Source organism: Trypanosoma cruzi, genomic scaffold, assembly GCF_000209065.1.
Source record: "Trypanosoma cruzi strain CL Brener 1047053516723 genomic scaffold, whole genome shotgun sequence".
In the NCBI taxonomy this organism is placed as follows: Eukaryota; Euglenozoa; class Kinetoplastea; order Trypanosomatida; family Trypanosomatidae; genus Trypanosoma; species Trypanosoma cruzi.
The window spans coordinates 24011-44125 of NW_001849576.1; the positions used below are offsets into that span (position 1 = coordinate 24011).

The 20115-nt window shown below is 59.1% G+C and overlaps 1 protein-coding gene and 3 pseudogenes across 1 annotated transcript, besides 4 other annotated features; all 4 read right to left on the reverse strand.

The window, feature by feature from the left end:
• Window positions 1–20115: part of a sequence feature (areas not merged during assembly with more than two copies in the genome that could not be assigned to a particular haplotype) that runs on past both edges of the window.
• Window positions 1376–1397: a sequence feature (AT_rich).
• Window positions 1643–11935, reverse strand: Tc00.1047053510355.90 (dispersed gene family protein 1 (DGF-1), putative; the record flags this gene model as incomplete). The annotated part of the gene is made up of 1 exon (XM_813968.1): window positions 1643–11935. The coding sequence occupies one exon, from the start codon at window positions 11933–11935 to the stop codon at window positions 1643–1645; it is 10293 nt and encodes a 3430-aa protein (XP_819061.1).
• Window positions 7020–7069: a microsatellite.
• Tc00.1047053510355.97 lies at window positions 13090–13587 on the reverse strand (annotated as a pseudogene).
• Window positions 15042–16064, reverse strand: Tc00.1047053510355.104 (annotated as a pseudogene).
• On the reverse strand, window positions 16986–19766 carry Tc00.1047053510355.110 (annotated as a pseudogene).
• Window positions 19878–20115: part of a mobile genetic element that runs on past the window's edge.

Sequence of the window (20115 nt, forward strand, 5' to 3'; positions counted from 1 at the left end):
CGATGCAGAAGACAGCCGAAATTTGTTTTTACACCCGAATTCGGGGGCGACAGTGGCATGAGAGTGTGTACGTGCGCAAGACCTTTCGTGGGACGGTGGCCCTCAATCCCGCCGTGCCCCGACACAAAAGGGCGACAAAAAAAAGGGAGCACACTCTCCAGAAAAGGAGTGACGGTTGGGCAGTCAGCCCACGTTTCGTCCCACACGACATCCACATATGTGCACTCCACCTCAAATACGTACCTCCCTGGACGCCGCATACATGACTTGTGGTTTCGTCACTCGCAATGTGTTTTTCCTCCCGCAAGCAACAACAGGAGGATGGCCATGGCGCAGCTCCACTCAGGGGAGGCAAATCGGGGCAGACACGAGTGGGAACCAGAGGTCACACCAACAATAAGAACAATAATAAAAAGATAATAACTCCAAGTCACAGAATCGTGCAATGTTCATCCCTCTTCTTCTACATTGAAACCTCCCCAACAGAACTAATGCAGCAGACACATGTGCAGCGCAATATCCTTCGCTGTTCCGCGTTCCATCTTACTTCCATGCGTGCCACGGCGGCGGTGCCGGCGTTACACCTGGGATGATTCCAAAATATCAGGCAGCATGCTGTAGAGAGTGGATGCCTAAAAAAAGTGCCCACGTAAGTGTCTAACACAAAATGGCATCAATATATATATATATATACCCGCGACACAAACTACCCGTGTGTGGCCGTACTAAAGCAAGCACTGAGACACGTGTAGAGCAAGGTAAAAAAAAAAGAAAAGGGAAGGAGTAAATAATGAAATACCCCACAGAAATACATCAGCATATACGCAAGTAATACATCATTCCGCATAATTCCTCGTTCTTCCTCTCGTTCCTTCTAAACAGCATCAGAAGCATAAAAAGCGACAGGCATGCCCTCCCACACAGTAATCGTGGAACGAGAAAGGCATTGCAGGCATATGGACAAAATAGAAACAATGCACAGAAAAAACAGCGAAAATGCCGTTGCGGAGTCCGATGAATGGCTGTGGTGCGCAGCAGCAGCGGCCCCACGCCCTCCCTCATCGACCAGCAACACACACATCCAACTTTCATTTAGTGAAGGCCACAGAAGGGCGTTATCGTTTTTTGTCCCTAGGTTTTTCTCAAATAAATTCAGTGCTCCGCACAACAGCCACCATCGCGGAATACGTCCTCGTTACTGAGTAAAAATCTAAATAAAAACCCCGACATCCGGAGAGGGCGCTGCAGCGGTGAGCGTGCATCACACACCCGTGACACAGCCGCCCTGGGCTAGCGCGATAACTCGATAATCCGTTCTTGAAAAAATCGATAAAAATAAAATAACAAAAGCAACGACTCAATCAACCAAGCGTCCAATAAATAATAATAATAATAAAGAAGTAAACACACTTCCAAAAGCACCTACGTTATACCGCATCCATGAGGAGCCTCGTACACTCTCGCCACGTGGAGGTACTGTTTGGGCAGACACTTTCCAACTCGAGGTAAAACTGCGCCCACCTTCTTGAGCAGCACAAATTCATTACTTCTCCGGCGTATCACAACCAATTTTGCATCTCACACTGGATGCATGGTCGAACAAGCTCAGAGTGTCTGAGCGGGTGTCACCGGCCATGGGCTGCTACGGCAATGCGGGTGGTCGGTACGACGACGCAACGGTGGTGCCTGAGGCGTACGACGATGACGCCATGTCGTGGAGCTTCTGCGTCTCCTCGTCGCTCTCCTCGTCATCGCGCAGCAGCGCCTCTAGCCCACCACGCCGCGGCTCGCGCAGCTCCTGCCAGTGGTGGTCCTCCGCGTGCCACACAACGACGCTGTACACAGTGACCGCAAGCAGCACAGTGGTCAGCAGCAGCACGATAGCCACGTACGCCCTCGCACCGCCGTCGCTCGGCGCAAGATGGTTGGCCGCGCTGACCACGCACAGCGCCGCAAGGAGCACAAAGCTCGCCGTGTGCATCACCGTCAGGAAGGACGAGCGCATCATGTTCGTGAAGGCAACCACGCTCGCGCCCGCAAGCAGCACAGCCGCCATGCAGAAGTACAGGACGTGGCAGCCTCCCACGGGCGGGTGCACAGCCGCAATCAGGCACACCACACACAGCACCGACAGCTGGAACACGCACCAGTACACGCGGCCGCCCCTCATGTTCGTCAGCATGCCGCCGTACATCCGCTGCTGCGCCGCGGGGTGCCAATACCCGACGGGGTACAGCAGGCGCTCGTGCAGCGGCTTCCTCGAAAACTGCCAGTACCTCGTGAAGCTCGCGCCCACGTGGCGGGCAATCAAGTAGCACACGCCAGCAGGGAACGCCACACCGTACAGCACGCCAACGACACCAACCACGCGGTGCTGCACGCGGGCGCCGGGCATCGCAAGTGCAAGCACGGAGCCGAAGAAGATGCCGAGGTGCATCGCGTGCGCCACGACGTACGTCAGGCTCGGGAAGCGCATCGCCGCCCACGCAGTCGCCGCGTCCACGCCGCGCCACCGCTGGAAAGCCGCCGTCACACCGCAGTGCACACACCCAAACACTGCGGCCAGCAGCGCGTTGCCCACCACCATCCACAGCGGGTCAAGGGCAGCGAACAGCGACAGGAAGTACGGCAGCGCAGCGGTGCTTGCACGCTCCTGCGCCAAGGCACATGGCATCATCGCAAACACGCCGAGCGCCTGCATCTCCAGGACGGAGCCCAGCCCGCCGGTCACCACCACCGCAACAGCCGCCGCACCCCCAGCAACGCCGGTGACCGCCGAGAGAGCGCTGACAGCAGCGGGCAGCGTGTCAGACCTGATCGTGAAGGACCCAAGCAGCACACCCTTGCAGCCGCCAAACACTGCCACAGCGTCGCAGCGAATGACTATCGTCTCGTCGGCAACAATGAAGTAACCGCGGTGTACGGGCACAGCCAGCTCCAGGACGGTGGACAAATTCGTCGCGTTGCGCACCCACGTCGCGTTGCGCAGCATCGCTCCCCACGGACCGCCAAACCCGCGCGGCTGCGCCGTCGACACAGGCACGAAGCTCAGGTGCGTGCCAAGCTGCGGGTCGCGTGCCCACCGAAACGGCGGCGGCAGCGTCACCATAAGCCGCGTCGGGACGGCGCTCCCACCGCCGCGGATGTCCTTCTGCGTCAGGCTGCCACCAGCCGCCGTCGTCGTCACGGCGAGCGTCGGGCACGCCACTTCGCTCCACCACAGCGTGCCGCTCACCGACGCTGTCGGGGTCCGCGTGGGCGACAGCGCCGCCGTCTCCGTCACCCGCAGCGTCTCCGTCGGCCCGTACCACGTCGGACTGTAGTGCGTCGCGCTCAGACTCGGCGTCCACGTCGGCGTCGGGCTGCGCGTCTCCGTCAGCGTCGCCGTGTAGCTCAGCGGCGGCGGGGCGAGCGTGCGGTTGCACCCGTCCACGTGCGGCAGGTACACCGGCAGGCAGTCGCGCCCGTACCCGCCCTCAGCACAGCGGCACCAGCACGACCCCGACATCGCCCTCGTCGCAGCAGCAAAGCAGCGCACGTCGGCGTCGCACACGCCACACGCCACGGGGCGGAATTCCCCGATGATGCCGGCGGACCTGTAGTCCATCGGCTGCAGCGCCCGCCCGTTGAGCGTCAGGCACCCCACGACAAACCTTCGGCCGGCGTCCCCGAGCGCAACGGTGCCGTCCATCACGACGGGTCCGCTGCCGGCGTTCCCGTGGAGCGTCAGCGTGCTCTGCACGAGCTCCGCACGGCGCGGGTACGACGGCACCGACAAAAGCCTGCCGCTGATGCTGTTGCCGCGCACCGACAGCCACGACCCGAACGCAAACCACGCCGACCCCCGCAGCTCCAGCAGCGCGCCATCCGTCAGCGCACCGACGTTGTCGTTCACTACGACGGCGGACGCGTTGGCCACCACACCGCCGCCAAACACCAATCCATGCGCGGCGTACACCTGGCTCCCCGACACGCGCAGCACAGCGCCTCCCAACGCAACCACGCGCGCACTCGCGTACAACGCATAGTCGCCGCCGAACACAGCCGCGTCCAGCGCAACGCCGCCACCGACAAGCTCCAGCACAGCGCCGTCCACCACCACCGTCCGCCCACCAGTCACCACGGTCACGAGGGCAACGCCGGACACAACCAGCACGGACCGCACGAGCCGCAGGCCCGACAGCACCAGCACCGGTGCGTACAGAGAGGACTGCGAGCCGAGAAGATACAAAAGCGGCGTCGACCTCGCGGCAACCAGCAGGGAGTCCGTCACCGTCAGCACGGACCCCGCGGGATACGTGCCGGTCAGCACAAGCGCACCGTTCAGCGCCTCCACATCGCACACGGACAGCTCCACCGGCCCGCTCTCGTCGCTCCCCGCCGCCATCGACCCGCGCAACGATCTACCGCCCATCACGTACAGCACAGCACCGTTCAGCAGCGACACGTTCTGCACAACGATCCGCACGCCGTCCCGCGCCATCCACGGCACGTAGAGCACCGGACTCACGCCGTCCAGCACAACGTGGCGCAGCGTCACCTCGCTCGCGCCGGCAGGCACAACGAAAACCGACTGCACCGCCACGCCCTCGCGGACAAACACACTTGGCGCAGTGCCCACAGCGGGCGGCAGCACGGGAGCTCCCACAGGCACGCACGCCTCGCCGTACCCGTCGCTGCCGCACGCGCACACGCACACACCGTTCCTCATGCTCGCAGACGCCGTCCCGGGCGCGTAGCAGTGCGTGTCCCTGTCGCAGTCGTCGCACCCAACAACGTCGATGCTCCCAGCGTCGCCAAAACCAGCCGCTGCGTACTCCTCCGCCGTCGACAGGACACGGCCACCAGCGTCGTTGCACGCCACCCTCACATGCACCCCAGCCGAAAGCGACAGGCTCAGCGACAGCATCCGCGGCAGCAGCGCTTGGTTGCGCACAAAGCTCAGCGTGCTCCCAACAGCGGTCACGGCGCCAGCGACGTAGAGCATCTCCCTCGAGACGCCGTCGTGCACGTTGTCCTTCGCCAGCAGCATCGACCCGTCGGCCAGGCTCACCGTCGAATAAAACGCTACCGCGTAGTCCTCCGTCAACACAAAGTCGCTCCGCACAAGCACCACGGCGGAGCCCGACACGCTCACAGCCCCACGCACAGACACCGCGTGCTTGCACAGCAGGAAGTCGCTGTCAACAAACGCCACCACGGAGCCGCCACTGGCCGCAACACCGCCCTCCACCGACACGCACAGCCCCAGCGCCGTCTGCACCAACAGCCCGTCCACGTACAGCGCACCGCGCGACGACAGCGCCACGCCGCCAACAACCAACACGCCAACAGCGTCGCGGAACACAGCCGCCACATGCGAGCGCGCAATGGTCAGCACGCTCCCCGCCAGATTCACGCTGTGCAACACAAGGCACGCGGAGGCATCGCCAAGGCCGTAGGCGCCGCGGTACGCAACACGCCTCTCCGCAATCAGCACCGAGTCCACCACAGTGACGCGCGAACCCGGCGGAAATCGGTTCGCCACCAGCACGCCGCCGCCAGAGCGCGACTCAAGCCCGCTGATCAACACATCGGCGCGCTCGCCAGCAGGCGGGTCGGACAGCCACCCGAAAACGTACAGGCTCGCTCCGTCCACAAACGCGCAGTTCGCCAGCGTCACGTTGCGCACGCTCCCCGACATCAAGCCCACGTCCACCAAAACATCCGCCGCAAAGGTCACACCAACGTAGCACACCACCGACGTCCCGAGGCCGGCACTCACCTCCACATCCACACTCACGTCCCGCACGCACAAGTCGGCGCCGTCGGTGCTCGGCGGCTCGGGGACAGCAACGGGCAGGCACGCATCGCCATGGCCGCCCTCCGCGCACGTGCAGGCGCAGCCATCACTCGAGGCCGTCGTCGTGTACGCGGGGAAGCACGACGCCGCAAGGGCGCATTGGTCGCTGCAGGTCAGAATTGTGGCGTTGTACACGGACGGAATGGCGTAGTTTGCTTCCTCTCCGCCGTTCACAGTGTTGCACGCAGCCACAATAGCTCCGTTTGTGAGATCGCGGGGCCTTTTGAGTATCTTTATCAGTGTTGGCGTGACCGTGCTGGAAATGAATTGGTTGCCAGATACAGACACCGTGGAGTCGCGGAGATTCACCCTGGAATTAAAAACAGCAAAAGCAACCACTGGGGAAACACGGCAGAGGTTGCCACTCAACTGCAGCCAGGAATTGTAATAAATATGGGAAGCAAAGGATGAATAAAACACAACCGAGCTTCCCTGCATGTCGTTGCCCTGAAACACAACCGCTGACTGGGACTCCAAACGTAAGACCCAAAGTAAAGAAATGAAATCGCGCACGGGCCTCGTCACAATGTTGCCTCGGATCACCACGGCAGAGTTGTTCAGCACATCCAGCGACGAGGTCTGGCTAGACCCTTCAAGATGTATCAACGTACTGTTAGTGCCAGCCATATGAAACGTGTTGCCCATCACCGCAAACACGGAGTGCCACGAGACGCTCAGCGCAGATCTGACAACGCGGATGGCGCTTGACAACGCCCTCACGGTCTGAAACACATTGCCACTGAGCACCACCGCGGAGTCGTTGCTGATCGCCAGCCCATTCATCGCCACACACGACGGCCTCCTAAGGTTCAAACCCGACCGAGGGATCAGCCTCGTGACCGTGAAGCGGTTCCCGCTGATCGTGATGTTCGTGTGCGGTGGAAACCCACCCTCCGGGTTGAGCAGCGCGTCAATAAAATTGTTGTCGGTGACGACTATGTTCAGCGACCCAACAGCGGCGTACGCGTTGCCCAACAGCAACAGCACGGCACCGTCCCTCCACGTGCATCCATCGAACGTGACATTCGCCACGTCGCCCGTCATCGCCCCAACCAGCACCGTCAGGCTCATGCCGCCCCCGCTGAACGTCACATTGCGGTAGCACAGCCACGACAGCCCGCCGCCCACAGACTGCGCAACCTCGGGGTACACCATGTCGCTGATGCACTCACCAACCGGCGGTGGTGGCGGCGTGGGCGACGGTGGTGGCGACGGCGGTGGCGGTGGGCCAGCAGGCACAGGCGCCGGGACACACACATCGCCGTGCCCTCCAGCAGCGCACCGGCACTCGCAGTCAACGACCGCCGTCGTCAGCGGAGCGAAGCAGTGGCCCTCCTTCGTGCACTCCCCGCACGCAGCAACCGTCGTCACGTTGACGATGCCGTGCAACTCCAGTTCTGCCGCCGCAGTCACCTCCCGTCCCGCGACAATAAGACATCCAGCAAAGAACCGGTAGCCGGCCTCAGCCTGAAAAAAAAGAGACACCAACGACCCCGTCGAGCCCATCTTGCAGCCCGTCAGCGTCACCACACTGCTGCTTTCAATGACCAAAAATGCGGATTCGGATTCCTGAAACATCGCACCCAATCCCACGTCGTTGTCGCGCCAGTCCAACCAGCTTGACCGCTCAACGATCCACAAGTCATCATTACAGATGGCGTATGACACGGAACCGCCGTTCCCCACCACGCGCAACACGCTGTGATCCGACACGCTGAATACTTGTTGCTGATAAAGCAGGCTTACCCCGGAGGACATCGTATTGTTGAGCAAAGCAAAAACGGAGTGGTCACTCACACTGAGGATGTACACGTAAAACATGTGCGAGTATCCATCAAAGCTGCAGTACCGCACGTACAGCGAGCTGCCGCCCACCAGCGTCAGCGTCCCGGTCGAGTACAAACCAAACCCGCCACGCTTCGATGCATGCACATTGACGTTGCTGACCAACAGCGAGGACGCACTCAGCACGACGCTCCTCAGCGTCACCACACACACCGTTCTGCTCACAGTGCCCGGTAATTCATCCGCAAAGTTCTGCGCCACGTCAACCTCCGTGACGGCAATGTCGCAGTGCTGCGGGAGGGCAAGTGCAAACACAACAACGGAGGACCGCATCACCGCCTGGCTCACGCGGATCAGGACGCCGGCTGACTCCGCCGCCTCAGCACCCCCAAAAAACCGCAGCAAAGCACCCTCAAGAAATGTGCACCTAGTGAACGTGATGTTGATGGGGAGATGCAGCGGCATACTGTCGAGGAAGAACGTCAGCGCAGCACCCACACCGCTGAATGTCACGCCCGCGTAGCAGTGGTACGTCTTCCACATGTTCAGCGTGAGGTTCGTCAGCGTCTGGTTCACCACGCAGCTCGTGTCGCCGTCCACGGCTCTCTCCGGCAAGGGCGGCACAACCGTGTCGGGCACCTCGAAGGGAAGACACGACGCGCCATGCCATCCGTCCCTGCAGCTGCACGAGCACGAGCCGCGATCCACCGACTCCGTCCCGGGCATGTAGCACGCCGCGTCGTCGTTGCACGTGCCACACCTGAACACCATCACGTCCTCCGGAAACACGTCGTCGTACGACACCTCCTCATCGCCCTGCAAGTTGCACCCAACAACAAACCGCGCGGGTAACTCAACAATCGTCTGTGGCAGAGAAAGATCAGCAAAGGGATAAATATCGTCCACCTGACGGTTGTGTGCAAGTGCCGCTGTGGTGCCGCTGCCTGACAGCTGAACCTTTTCCCAGGAATCCGGAAAACTCAATACTGAGGCTGCACCCACGCTGTTGCCCTCCACACGCCACTGCGCTCCACCCTCGAGCGTCACAGATTCAGGCACATTCACCAGCGCGGGATCAAAAACTTCCGTCCTGCCAATGAAAGTGCAGTCCGCCACTCGCAGCAGCCCCGCGGAGCTCACGATGGTATTCCCAAAAAGAATAACGCCATTGACTGACCTCATCGTGTTGTTCTCAACGTCAAAGTAGCCGCCGTTCTTCACATCAACAGCATGAACGCAAACAGATGATTCCACACCGTCATCCTCCTCTATTGTCCTCAGCGTATTTCCCTTCACAATGATCCCACCACCATCAACAACGACAGCATTGATGAAATAGAGGGCGTACCTATTCCCCTCGATGTAGTTGTCGAGTAGCAGAAGCTTCATATTCGCACTGAGAGTAAACTTCACAAATAAAATGGCATGGTTCGACGTCGTCGCAAGCGTACTGCTAGCCACCAGTATCTGGGAGCCCGTACCAAAATCACCCCTAAACTCCAACTCACCAAAATCCAGCATCGAAGAAGTCACGTTCACGTGCACCCTCGCACCACTCCCCTTGATCAACAGGCCCACGAGGACGCACTGCAGCAGCGTGATGTTGAGTGTCTGTTCTGGCGCGTCAAAATACGACAGATCCAGAACAATCGCGGCGGTGAAGGTCACGCTGACAAAGCACAGACCACGCACACCGGGATCAGGATCGTCCACGGAGCTGATGCTGCCACCGTGCACGCAGCGGACCTCCGTGTCCTTCGCATCGGGGAGCGGGAGCGGCCCAAGGCCGTCCGGAAAAGCAGCTGGCAGACACGTGTCACCGTAGCCGCCAGCAGCGCACTCACACTCACAGCCGCTGATGCTGCTCGTCCTCGCCGCAAAGCACACGGCCTCCACGGTGCACGTGCCACAGTCCAGCACCGTCACGGGCACTCCAATATTGAGGTCGTCTTGGTAATCCGTCACAGGAGAGCCCCTTGCCTCGTTGCACACGCCGTATATGGTCGGGCGCGCGTCGGATGGTGGTGACCAGTTGCTTGTCATATTTGCGATGGTTGACGAGTACGAGCCATACGTGAAATTGTTGTCAAGTATCGACCACACACTCCGATCGCGAAACGCCACGCCGTTCTCGTGGACCACGTACACAACGTAGGCGGCGCGGAACTCGTTGTCGCGGTGCACCAGCCAGCTGCCGCCAGTCACGGTCAGCGTGTTTGCCATGAGCATGGCGAAGCCAAGACGGAACGTGCTGGACACAACCTGCAGCACGCTGCCGCCAACCACCGCAACGTCCTCAAACACACACGCGCCTTCGTAGAAGCCAATGCTCGGCACACTCCACGAGCTGTTCTGTATGGAGAACACGGAGCCGCCGCCGACACGGAGGTCCGACCAAAAAGCGTACATCACGTGCGCCCGCGAAATAACGACGCAGTTGTCCATGTAGAAGACGCTGGACAAGTTCGCGACAAAGCCGCGCTCCACGAGGATCGCAGCGCACGAGCCCCCGCCACACACCAGGATCGACCGCGTCATGACAAAACGCGTCGACAGAAGCCGGACACCGTCCAGGACAAGCGCGGGGCCGTACCGGGATCCCTCGTGGCCAATGGTCGTCGGCACGTACTGCGACCCGCCAACTGTCGCGCGCAGCGTTGAGTTCGCCAGCAGCACACTCGAGTTCGGCGGCATCGCGCCATGCAGCACAATCGTGCCCTCCATCGACGTCACGTTCGTCATGTTGACGAGGGCGTGCGGCACCAGGTGCGCCGTGCTCTCGCTGAGGCCACCAATCCGCAGCTGCGCGCCGCCCACAAGCACGCAGTGGCGCAGCGTCACGTTCAGCGCGTCAGCGAACGCGTCCATCGAGCGCAGGTCCACCGCCACAGTGATCGGTCCGCTGAACACCACCGAGTCGAAGCACGCCGTCGCCTGCCCGCCGCCAACCGTCACCGACTCCGTCAGCGTCACGCCACTCACGCAGTCCTGCCCACCGCCACCACCGCCGCCGGCCCTCGCAGGCGGCACGTCGAACGGCAGGCACGCCTCGCCCACACCGCCAGCGCGGCAGCTGCACACGCAGTCGGAGAACGACGCCGTCAGTCCATCAAAGCACGCCAGCGCGGCCGCACAGCCGTCGCACGGCACCACGCTCACGGAGGGCAGGCCGGCCATGCGGTAGTCGCCGCTGCTCTGCAGCACCCGGCCGCCGGCACGGTTGCACTGCACCGACACGGCACCGCTCGTGATCGTCAGCCCGGAGAGAAGCGTAGCGCCAGTGGCAGCGCAGCGCGCAATCGACACGGCACCGCCGCTCAACGTCACCCCCGACAGCGACGCCACCGACGACGCCTCGCCCACCGCCCACACGTCCTGCAGGTCCAGCCACCCGCCGACACCGACCGTTCCACCGTCGCAGCGCACCAGCGACGACGCAACAGACCCCTCGACGCCCACGAAGCGCAGCACCGAATCAAGCACCGCGAGGCGCTCTCCGAGCACAATGCCGCCGCCGCTGCTCATGACCGACACGTTCGTCACGGAGAACACCGAGTGGTTACGCAGACTGAGACGCGAAGAGGACGCCACATGCATCGCGGACGCGGTCGGACCGCCCGACGCCTCCAGCAACACGCCGTCAAGCACCACCGCGCTCGACAGCAGGTCCACGCCGCCGCCAGCGTACACCGCCGACCCGCTCGCGTGCAACGACCTCAGCACAGTGTTGCTCACACGCAGCTGCGTCTGCAACAGCGACGTCGCGTGCAGCAAAAGCGGCGACGCCACCACGTCCGTCAGCCCGCTCAGCTGCGAGTAGCGCATCGGCCCCGGCGTAGTAATCGTCGAGTCACGGACCGTCACGTTCGTGTGTGCCGGCAGGTTGTCCACAAACACGAGCGAGCAGTAGCCGCCGGACAGCCCGCTCACGCTCACCTCCAGGCTCCGGTCACTCGCCGGCTCGCCGCCGTAGCCTCGCACGTAGATCTGCGCACCGCCGTCGCACACGCAGTTCCTCAGTTCGATGCGCAGTGTGCCGGGAAGCATCGCCGGCACGTCGAACACCACAGCCACGCCGTTCGTGATGCACACGCCGTCCATCAGTACCGTGTCCACGGCGCGGCCAACCGTGATGGCTCTGTCCACCGTGCCGCCCCGCAGTCGCACCACCACCGCATGTACCGCGGGCATCCACGCCGCCGCCGCAACCAGCGCCAACACAAAAAGAAGCGCCATACGCACAGCCGCAGCGGCCCTGTGCCGCACACGATGCCGGCTGTGCGGACACGCACCCACCGCAGACCACATCCACCGACCCAAACAGGTATCAGCAGGGCTGTCGTGACGTGTCGCACTCGCCCAGTCGACCGTAACTCCTGCTTAGCAAATCCCTTTCTACAGATGGCAAATCCAGATACACGATTCCAATAGGTCGTTATCCTAATACTGCTAATCCTACAGCAATTAATCCCTAACACCTTGAAACGATAGCTGTGCTGGCGAAGCCAAATTACCCCTAACTGCACGGTCAAAGGAGAAAAAGGAATCAGAGCAACAGTAACCAAACACAGTGACACACAGAGGCATCCGGTCACAGACAGTCCCCACCAATGCACAAACACCGACACAAAGAAGCACAGACACAATCACGTCAGCGATTTCACCGTCCTCCTACCCGCCCACGCAGTCACCGCACAGAGTGGCGGAATCCCGGAAAAAAGAAACATGACCACTGGCACCGCTCCTTTTACCGAATGGCTCCATCACAGGGCAATCCCGATGCCGTGAACAAAACACAAGAGCCGAGACAGACATGTGGCAGCGATACGATAGTCAGCCATCAAGCGCGTCCGAAATGCGTTGGTGTTGGTGGTGCGGAAGTGGAGTGGAGAGCTCGCCGGCCCCCAGCAGTCAATGCGTCGTTCCTCGTTCATACGAGTCGGCATTGCACAGCAAGCAGCGGCACCATGAGCACACGGCATTGCACAAAGAAGGGAACAAAGAAGCACGGCGGCAGCATTTGGTCACGGGAAAAGGGTCCACACCGATTGCACATTCCGAGTGGCTCGCAGACATCCGGATGGTAGTCGTGCAGATGCCGCGCGGCGGGTGTGACTGCAGTGGACTGAGAATACGAAGAGAGGGGACAGAGACGCAGTGCGGCCCACATCCATCTCGGTTAACTGTGACACCGGTGACGTCATCCCGTCAGGTCACCTGCAGCAAAGACCGTCGTCGTCAGCGGCGGTCAGCGCCTTCCCTCTCCCACTGGAGCGCAACTCCACCGACGCAGTCGCTCGCCCACTCCCCCACCAACACAGCAAGGGAGCAACGGCAAAAGATGCCACACGCACGGCAAGCACGCAGTCGCAGAGTCTCACAGCCGCCAAAAAAAGAAAAAAAAAAGACTCTCTTAGATTTCGTAGTACCCACGTATTCTCGCACCGTTTGGGTGGTCTTGTCAAACAGGAATGCTCAATTACAAACAAAGCACGCAACCGCAGGGAGTCGCTCCGCATCGTGGTGCAGCAGCTGGTAAAGGAGGCACGAGCCGGCAGCCATCGACTTCCCGATCCCGGGCGTCCCAATCAACACACGCCGCCCAGGCGTAAATTCCGTCCCAACGTGACTGCCGAACCATTCGGTTACATCGCCCTTGACGATCCGCCACACTCGCTCCACCCCACAGTTCACATTGCAGTCACGAATGGATTCGTTCTCCTTCCATTTCCACGAGTACGGCCATCCCTTGTCCGAGGTGCGCGCCATCAGCCTGGGACGTGGTGCACCGGATTGCTGCACACCGTCATCCTTTTCAAGGGTTTCGCCAACTGCCCTGTAGGTCCATAACCTCGGTGTTCCCCCTCATAAGCCTCACTTCCATTACCGTCCACTCGCCGCCGGGAACCCCCACAACAATATGCCAACTCGCATTGTGCACAGACTCTTACAATCCCTGCAGCATTTATCCTTCCACCCGACTGTAAATAGCCCACATTAATCGCCGCATCTCATTCGCCCTTCTGCGAGTCGTAGCGGGTTGATCCGTGTCGCTGTGGGACTCCGGCCTCGCTCCCCTCCGACCATCCCCCCGCCGCACAGTGGACGCAGGGCCTTCCTCATGATCGCCGTGCACTCTCTTGCGCTTTCCACGCATTGTTTCCCCTTGTCCCCGCAGTTGGCTCGAGTTAAAGCCGAACACTGACCACCAATCAAAGGAGGAAAATGAGAAAGATGGGAACAATAGGCATAGTCCCGACGGGCAGCCAAAACAATAGAGTCATCCACACTGTGTGACGGCACAGCGTGCGATGCACACCACATGCACGAGGACCACCGCAACGACGGCAAGTGGCTGCCATTCACTCAGCACGGTGTTGGGAAAAGCTAACAACAAAACCAACAACACCGTGGTGAGCGCGGAGGGTTCGTCCATGCATTCCGCTCGCTACGGTCCCCGCACCCGTGTGGCACCGCCCTTACCGCAAACACTCTGCAGAAATACATGTAGGCATAGCCCCCAACACAAAAAAGTGAGAAGAGAATTCGGTAAAGCAGCGGCCACACGTAGGTATCACAAATCATACACGCCAAAGCAGCAGAAATGCACCATGAAAAGCTCCCACACAAGGAATATATATATAGAAAATTTCTGCGATTCGCACAGCACAAAAGAACCATGACGCTCTATTTTCCATTGCATCCGTCATTCATATTCACAATGCGTAACCCTGCAGACATTACCCCTCCATCGTGAAAACAACTGCCTCGTTGTGGTGTCATCGCGCAGCCATCCGCCTGAGTAAGAACAAAGGGAAAATCAGGCGTCCGTCCGCCTGGAGGGAGGGAGAGACTCCACCGCAGCGTCCTTCAGGAAGCAAGCACTCCGCGGCCAGTGGCCGGGGTCGTGTGCGGGCTCCGCGAGAAGGTTTTGGGCACGCCGCTGTGCCACGCGTCGTGTCCCCTCGGAACGTAACAGCAGACATGTTCTCTTCGGGTCGCACTCGTGGCGGTGGTGGCATCCACTGCCTCGCTGCGTGCTGGTGGCGTCGATTACAATCCTGCAGTGTGAGTGAGCGAGGGTGTCCGGCAGGAGCAGTGCTAGGCTGGGCGGGCAAGGCCCTCCGCGGCGAGACACCCAGTGCGACCCTTGACCGCCGCGTTCACGCACTTCCCTCCCGCTCCTCTCCCTCCATCCGGCAATCGCACAGCCACCGGCGCATTGTCCCCGAAGCAACACACAAGTGAAAGCGTCGCGGCACATCTCTCGAGAGAACAGAGTGACAGCTACACGCTGCGGTCATCGTGCCAACAAGTGTGCCCTCGGAGAACTTTGTTTTGGGGCCACACGCACACCACGCAGGGATCAACCACAGCAACGCACAAAACTGCAATCAAAAACATTCGCCCACCGTCACCGCCACCGCACATCTACAGAAGAGACACAAACACGCAAAAGGCCCAACTCCGCCGCAGACGCACAATCACGTGCGCCAACAGCTGACAAGAGGAGTCTCTCACCTCGTGCCCCTTCGGTGTACCGGGATGTACCGCATTTCGAATCAATCATGCTGCACGCGGTGTGCTGCACACAAAATGAGAAAGAACCGCAGTGGACCCCCTCCCGGTGTCTCTCCCTTCTTAATGTCCACAGAAGAAAGCGGCAAGCGAATACCGGCTGGGAATAAGAGAGGATCCTCCGTCGGCACCGTAATATTTTGTGCATTTTGTGCGTGCGCCCGCATGTACGATGGGAACACACACGGTGCGAGTCGGGTGAGTTCACCGTTCCAGCTCGCATCTCCACCAGGTAAATCATTGACGGCTCCATCCCGCTTCATAACAAATCGAATAACAGTGCACACGTAAGTGGCTGTGCTCTGCATCCACATGTGGTCCGCCTTTTGGGTCCAACGTCACCGGGTGACGGAAAGAGACGAGTCGCATTATCATTCTTTCATTTGCTGCTGCTGCCGCCTCATTTCCCGTAAAGAGCCCCTGCTCTCTGTCTCTCTCTTTGGCGATAAAGGTTCCTCACGTATGGGATGCATCCTGCCTCGTGTGGCATGAGAAACAGCAGAGAGTCCCCAACGTTGCCAATGCGGGATTGATCGTCCAGTGCGGTGAATGCAACACGCTGGATCTGTCGGAGGATCGTCGTGCACACTTCAGTCCGCCCGTGGCGGATACGATCCTCGGGCAGCCACACCTGTGCAAAACAGAACAGCCTTTTGGAGAACGCCGAGCAGCTCCACCGACGTGTTGGAAAAGCTCACAAAAAGAGGTCCGGTCAACTTGCGGCACATTACCGTGCAACTTTAATACCTTGACATCGAGAAGAGCGTTTATACCTGAGAGTGTTCGCCCGCATCGTTATCATCATCAATGCTCAAATCATCTCAACAGGCAACAATGGCATCGCTCTCGTATTGCTCATGCCCGTTGGCCTCCTCCACCCGCCGCCTCACGTCCGTATGAATAAAGTCTCGTCATGCACAGCGATGCGCCCTCTCGTTTCAGATAAACACCAATATTTTATAGTCACCAAGGTAGCAGTTCGGTTCTCCCTCCACAGGCACACCTCATAGAGGACGTCCTTCTGCTCCCTTTGCCGAATCAACGCACCGCACCCAGTGGATAAGCCCTGGTAGTTCCACCAAAAAATAGGTGTTCGATTCCCACAGTAGCGAATATTCTGTGTGCTGTGGAACGCACAGTTTGTTGTGCTAGTGCACCGCACCGCCGGTCGCCTCGCAATGGTGCAAAGATGTCATTGCCCCTGCCTGGGTGAGGCCTAAGCCCCACATTACACGCACACAGAAAAGCACACGGCGCATTTGAAAATGTATTAATATTTTTCACGGCACATCTATGGGAAGGAGCACCACCCGCGTATGCATGTTGGCAAAGCAACGGCCCCACAACGGCGGTGCTAAAAAAACGCATCCAGAAACAGGGGAAAGAGAAGAAGAGTGTGGAACCCCCACAAGAAATGATGGATAGCCCATTTAAAAGCGGCAGCAAAGAGAAGGAAAAAAGCAGCAGTAGTAGTGGTGGTGACCATCATTTCCTTTTTTCTTCCCTTTACTCGCTAATAACCCAAACACGTGGGGTTCAAAAGTCCCTTTCACACAAAATTGTGCTGCAGTTAGCCTCTCTCCAACCAGCCGCCTCAATACATCCAAAAGAGCACACAAGAAAACCACAAATAGCCATGGGAAAAAAAGAGAAAAACAATAAAAGATCCCACAGCATTAGTACGGAGGCAGAACGACACGCTTTTCGCACAAGTAGTCGTAAAGTCGGCCAGAGCAAAAGAGATCCAGGCCCGAACAAACTCGGACGCCACAGGCGGTTATTGTGCTCCGTTGAGACTTTTCAGCCAGCTCCTGTTCCACCCGAAGGAAGAGGGCTGGCGGAATGTGATCCTCGCCGCAAAGAGTTGCTTCGTCGGGGGCCAACAAAACAAATCCTCGCATATTGCGGGTGTCAAGTGGGCCGCCCCATCGCATTTCCACGTCATTATCGCTCGGCTGCGCACGCGCGTCTCTTCACGTACCCCGTCGTTCCTCAAGAAGCCTTTCCGCAGGGGTCCTCAAATGCAGTAGACGCTTGAGCAACAAGCCAGGCCTCGCAGTCGCTGTCAGTCCCACAAACACCTCCAGTGATTTCCCACCGCAAAGCAAAAGTGTAAACGCGCGGTGGTTGTTTGCTCCAAGGCTGGACGGAGTGACGTTTTGCGTGGGATCATGGCGGTGCGTCCCATTGCCAAAAACTGCCTCCTGGCGTGTCTTTGCCAGCTGTGCCTCGCCGCTGTAGTTCACAAATGAGGTTGTGGACAGGCCGATGAGAACTTTTTCGATTTCACGTATCCACATGGTGACTGGAGGTCGTTTGCGATTTAACGGGAATCCCTGATGGTCCAGATCACAGGAATGAATACGTTTGCAGTCCTCCGAGAGAAAATGTAGGCGTCTGCAAGCATTGCCCTTGCTTGGTATCTTTGTCACGCGAACCCGTTGCGTAATTAATTCAGCACCTGATCCACAACAGAACTGAGGTGGTGTTCCTTTTTCTCGGCGTCATGCAGTTTTTCATTTTTCTTTGCCACGTAGTCATCAAGCATACACTGTCGATATACACCTCGAGTCCTCGTCCCAGCCTCTCCTTGCGGGCCCGTTCCTCTTCAGCGCTGGGCAAGTATTTCTGTTCCTCTTGCGTGAAGACCTCGTCAAACTGGCGTCGAATGATGCCCGTCTCCTCCGGGTTCACAGGAATGTCTTCAACGGAAATGAGCTTCGGCAAATACTCCTCGATCATTTTGATGTCGGCAGCAAGAGCCCTCTCGGCGGCGTCCTCCTTGGCTGTCGCCTGCTCGCGCTTCTTCTTCCGCTCCTCGGCCAAGGGACGCACCTCTTCCGGGAATTTTGCATTCATTTCCTTAACCTGATGAGTCCACTGCCTCCGCTGGCGGCGCCGCTCCTCCCGGACGGTCCTTCGCACCGCCTCAATGGAATGCCGCTCCCGCATGACGGCCTCTCGCCCCCTCGCCCCGTCAAGTTGAACCATCTCGAGCTGCTGCTCCCTCGTCTCAATGGCGCTCTGCCGTAGGCTGAGTTCCTGCTCCGGCTGCTGCATCGCCTGCCACAACCTCTCCGAGGCACTCTTCTCGTCCTGTTTCCTCGTTCGGATCTTCTCCAGCGTATGCTCGCACTCCCAATTGCGGCTTTCGCGGTCGGCCTGCAGAGCACTGCTCTCCCGCTTTTTCGCCTCCAGAGTCCTCTCAAGTTCGTCCAACGTGGTCCCACCTCTCCGCTCAAGCTCTTTGGTCATCTTCTCCGCCTCATGCTTGGCACGCTCGCAAAACACACTCAGCTGCCGTTCCCGCGCCTCCTCACGGCTGCTCTCAATGGCGTTGACGCGCTTCATATCTTCCTCCTCCATGTCTGAAATGGCCTGTTGGATTCATAGCCACAAGGCTTGTGGTCGTACACGGCCCGGGCAATCATGGGTTCATCCCGCAACTCCATAATGTCCTGATCAGGACGCCACTTGTCAACGGCAAGATCCCTTGTGGTGGATCCAATTCCGGTCGAGACAAGAATATTGCCCACACGACGAGTCGTGGAGAGACAATGGAACGATTCCTCCGCCCACACGGCATCCGAAAAGGCGTGAGCCAATAAAGCCGTCTCGGTAGAACCAGTGAGGCTATTGTTGCGGTTGCCTTTTTCCGTGTTGTACGCTCGGCGCAACAACTCACTGAGTTCTGACATGCCGAAGGGAATGCACAGACGACGGCGGCGAATGTTGGGGACAATTCCTGCTGCCGACACCAGTGCTTGTTGGGCCCCTTCGTAGTGTGGCTGCGCGGCGGCATCAATGCCACACAAAGCGGGTCTTTCGGCATCTCCCAAGGCGACAAATGTCATGGAGTTTGCATCCATGTAATATGCAAACTCCGCCTCACCATCATCGCGGCAAAGCTGAAGAACGACGGTGTCGGGCAAATAAGAAGGAATTGCCTCCAGCTCAGGCGTTGGCAGCTTTTCACGCAGCACGGGGAAAAGCTGTTTCTCATAGTTTTTGACGATAGTGTCCATCGCCGCTCGAGCGTCGCCGGCCAATGAGACACGAATTCGCGCCACCATTCGCACACGAGGTCCCTCCTTTAGGGAGCCCACAATAACTCCGAGCTCGTTGTCGGCGTCAAGAAGGTCTGCGCGGTGCTCTTTTGACCCAATGACGTAGCATGAGAGGACAAAAATGCCCTTTTTGGCGCCCAGCCGAATAAATTCGGTGATGACTCAAGCAGCATATACTTCTCCAGCTGCAGAGCCGTACAGGAGCTGTCGCTTTGGTGACGAACGCACGCCGTAGCTGAGGGCCACCATGTTCTTGCGTTCCTGAGTAAAGTTGGGGGCGGCAGTGGCACACAATTTTCGGAAGAGTGTACTTGCGGCCGGCACGTCCAACGCCACATCCACGTCAAATAAGGCCTCAGTAACCGCAAATCCGGCAACCCTCAGGGACTGGGGGCAATTCAACTGCACCGTGCTGCCGTCCACCCGCACTGTCGCGGGGAGCTGCGAGGACGGCGTCGTGGTTTGGTGGGAGCAGAAACGGCTTTCGCCTCCATTGGAAGAATATCACATTGAATGCTGCGCTGTGCGTTTGTTGCATGCACAGAAAAAAGGGTCAAAGACAAAGAAAAGAAAAGAGGAGAAAGACCGAGAAAGAAACAACACTGAATAATCTTCTGGGCCGCTGGCCGGACTCTGAAATCATCCAAAAAGGACAGGAGAAAAAAAGCGGTAAATGGAGAGGCAATGAGCTCGCCGTAATGCTTTCCCCAAAATATATGCACATTCCGTCAATCACCGCCGTGGACTGCTGCGCACAGTTAGAATTAGAAACAATTATCCCCCGCGAAGTGGCAGGCCTTTGGGGCTCCTCCAGCCAAAAAAAAAACGCCGCAAGGTGGGAAT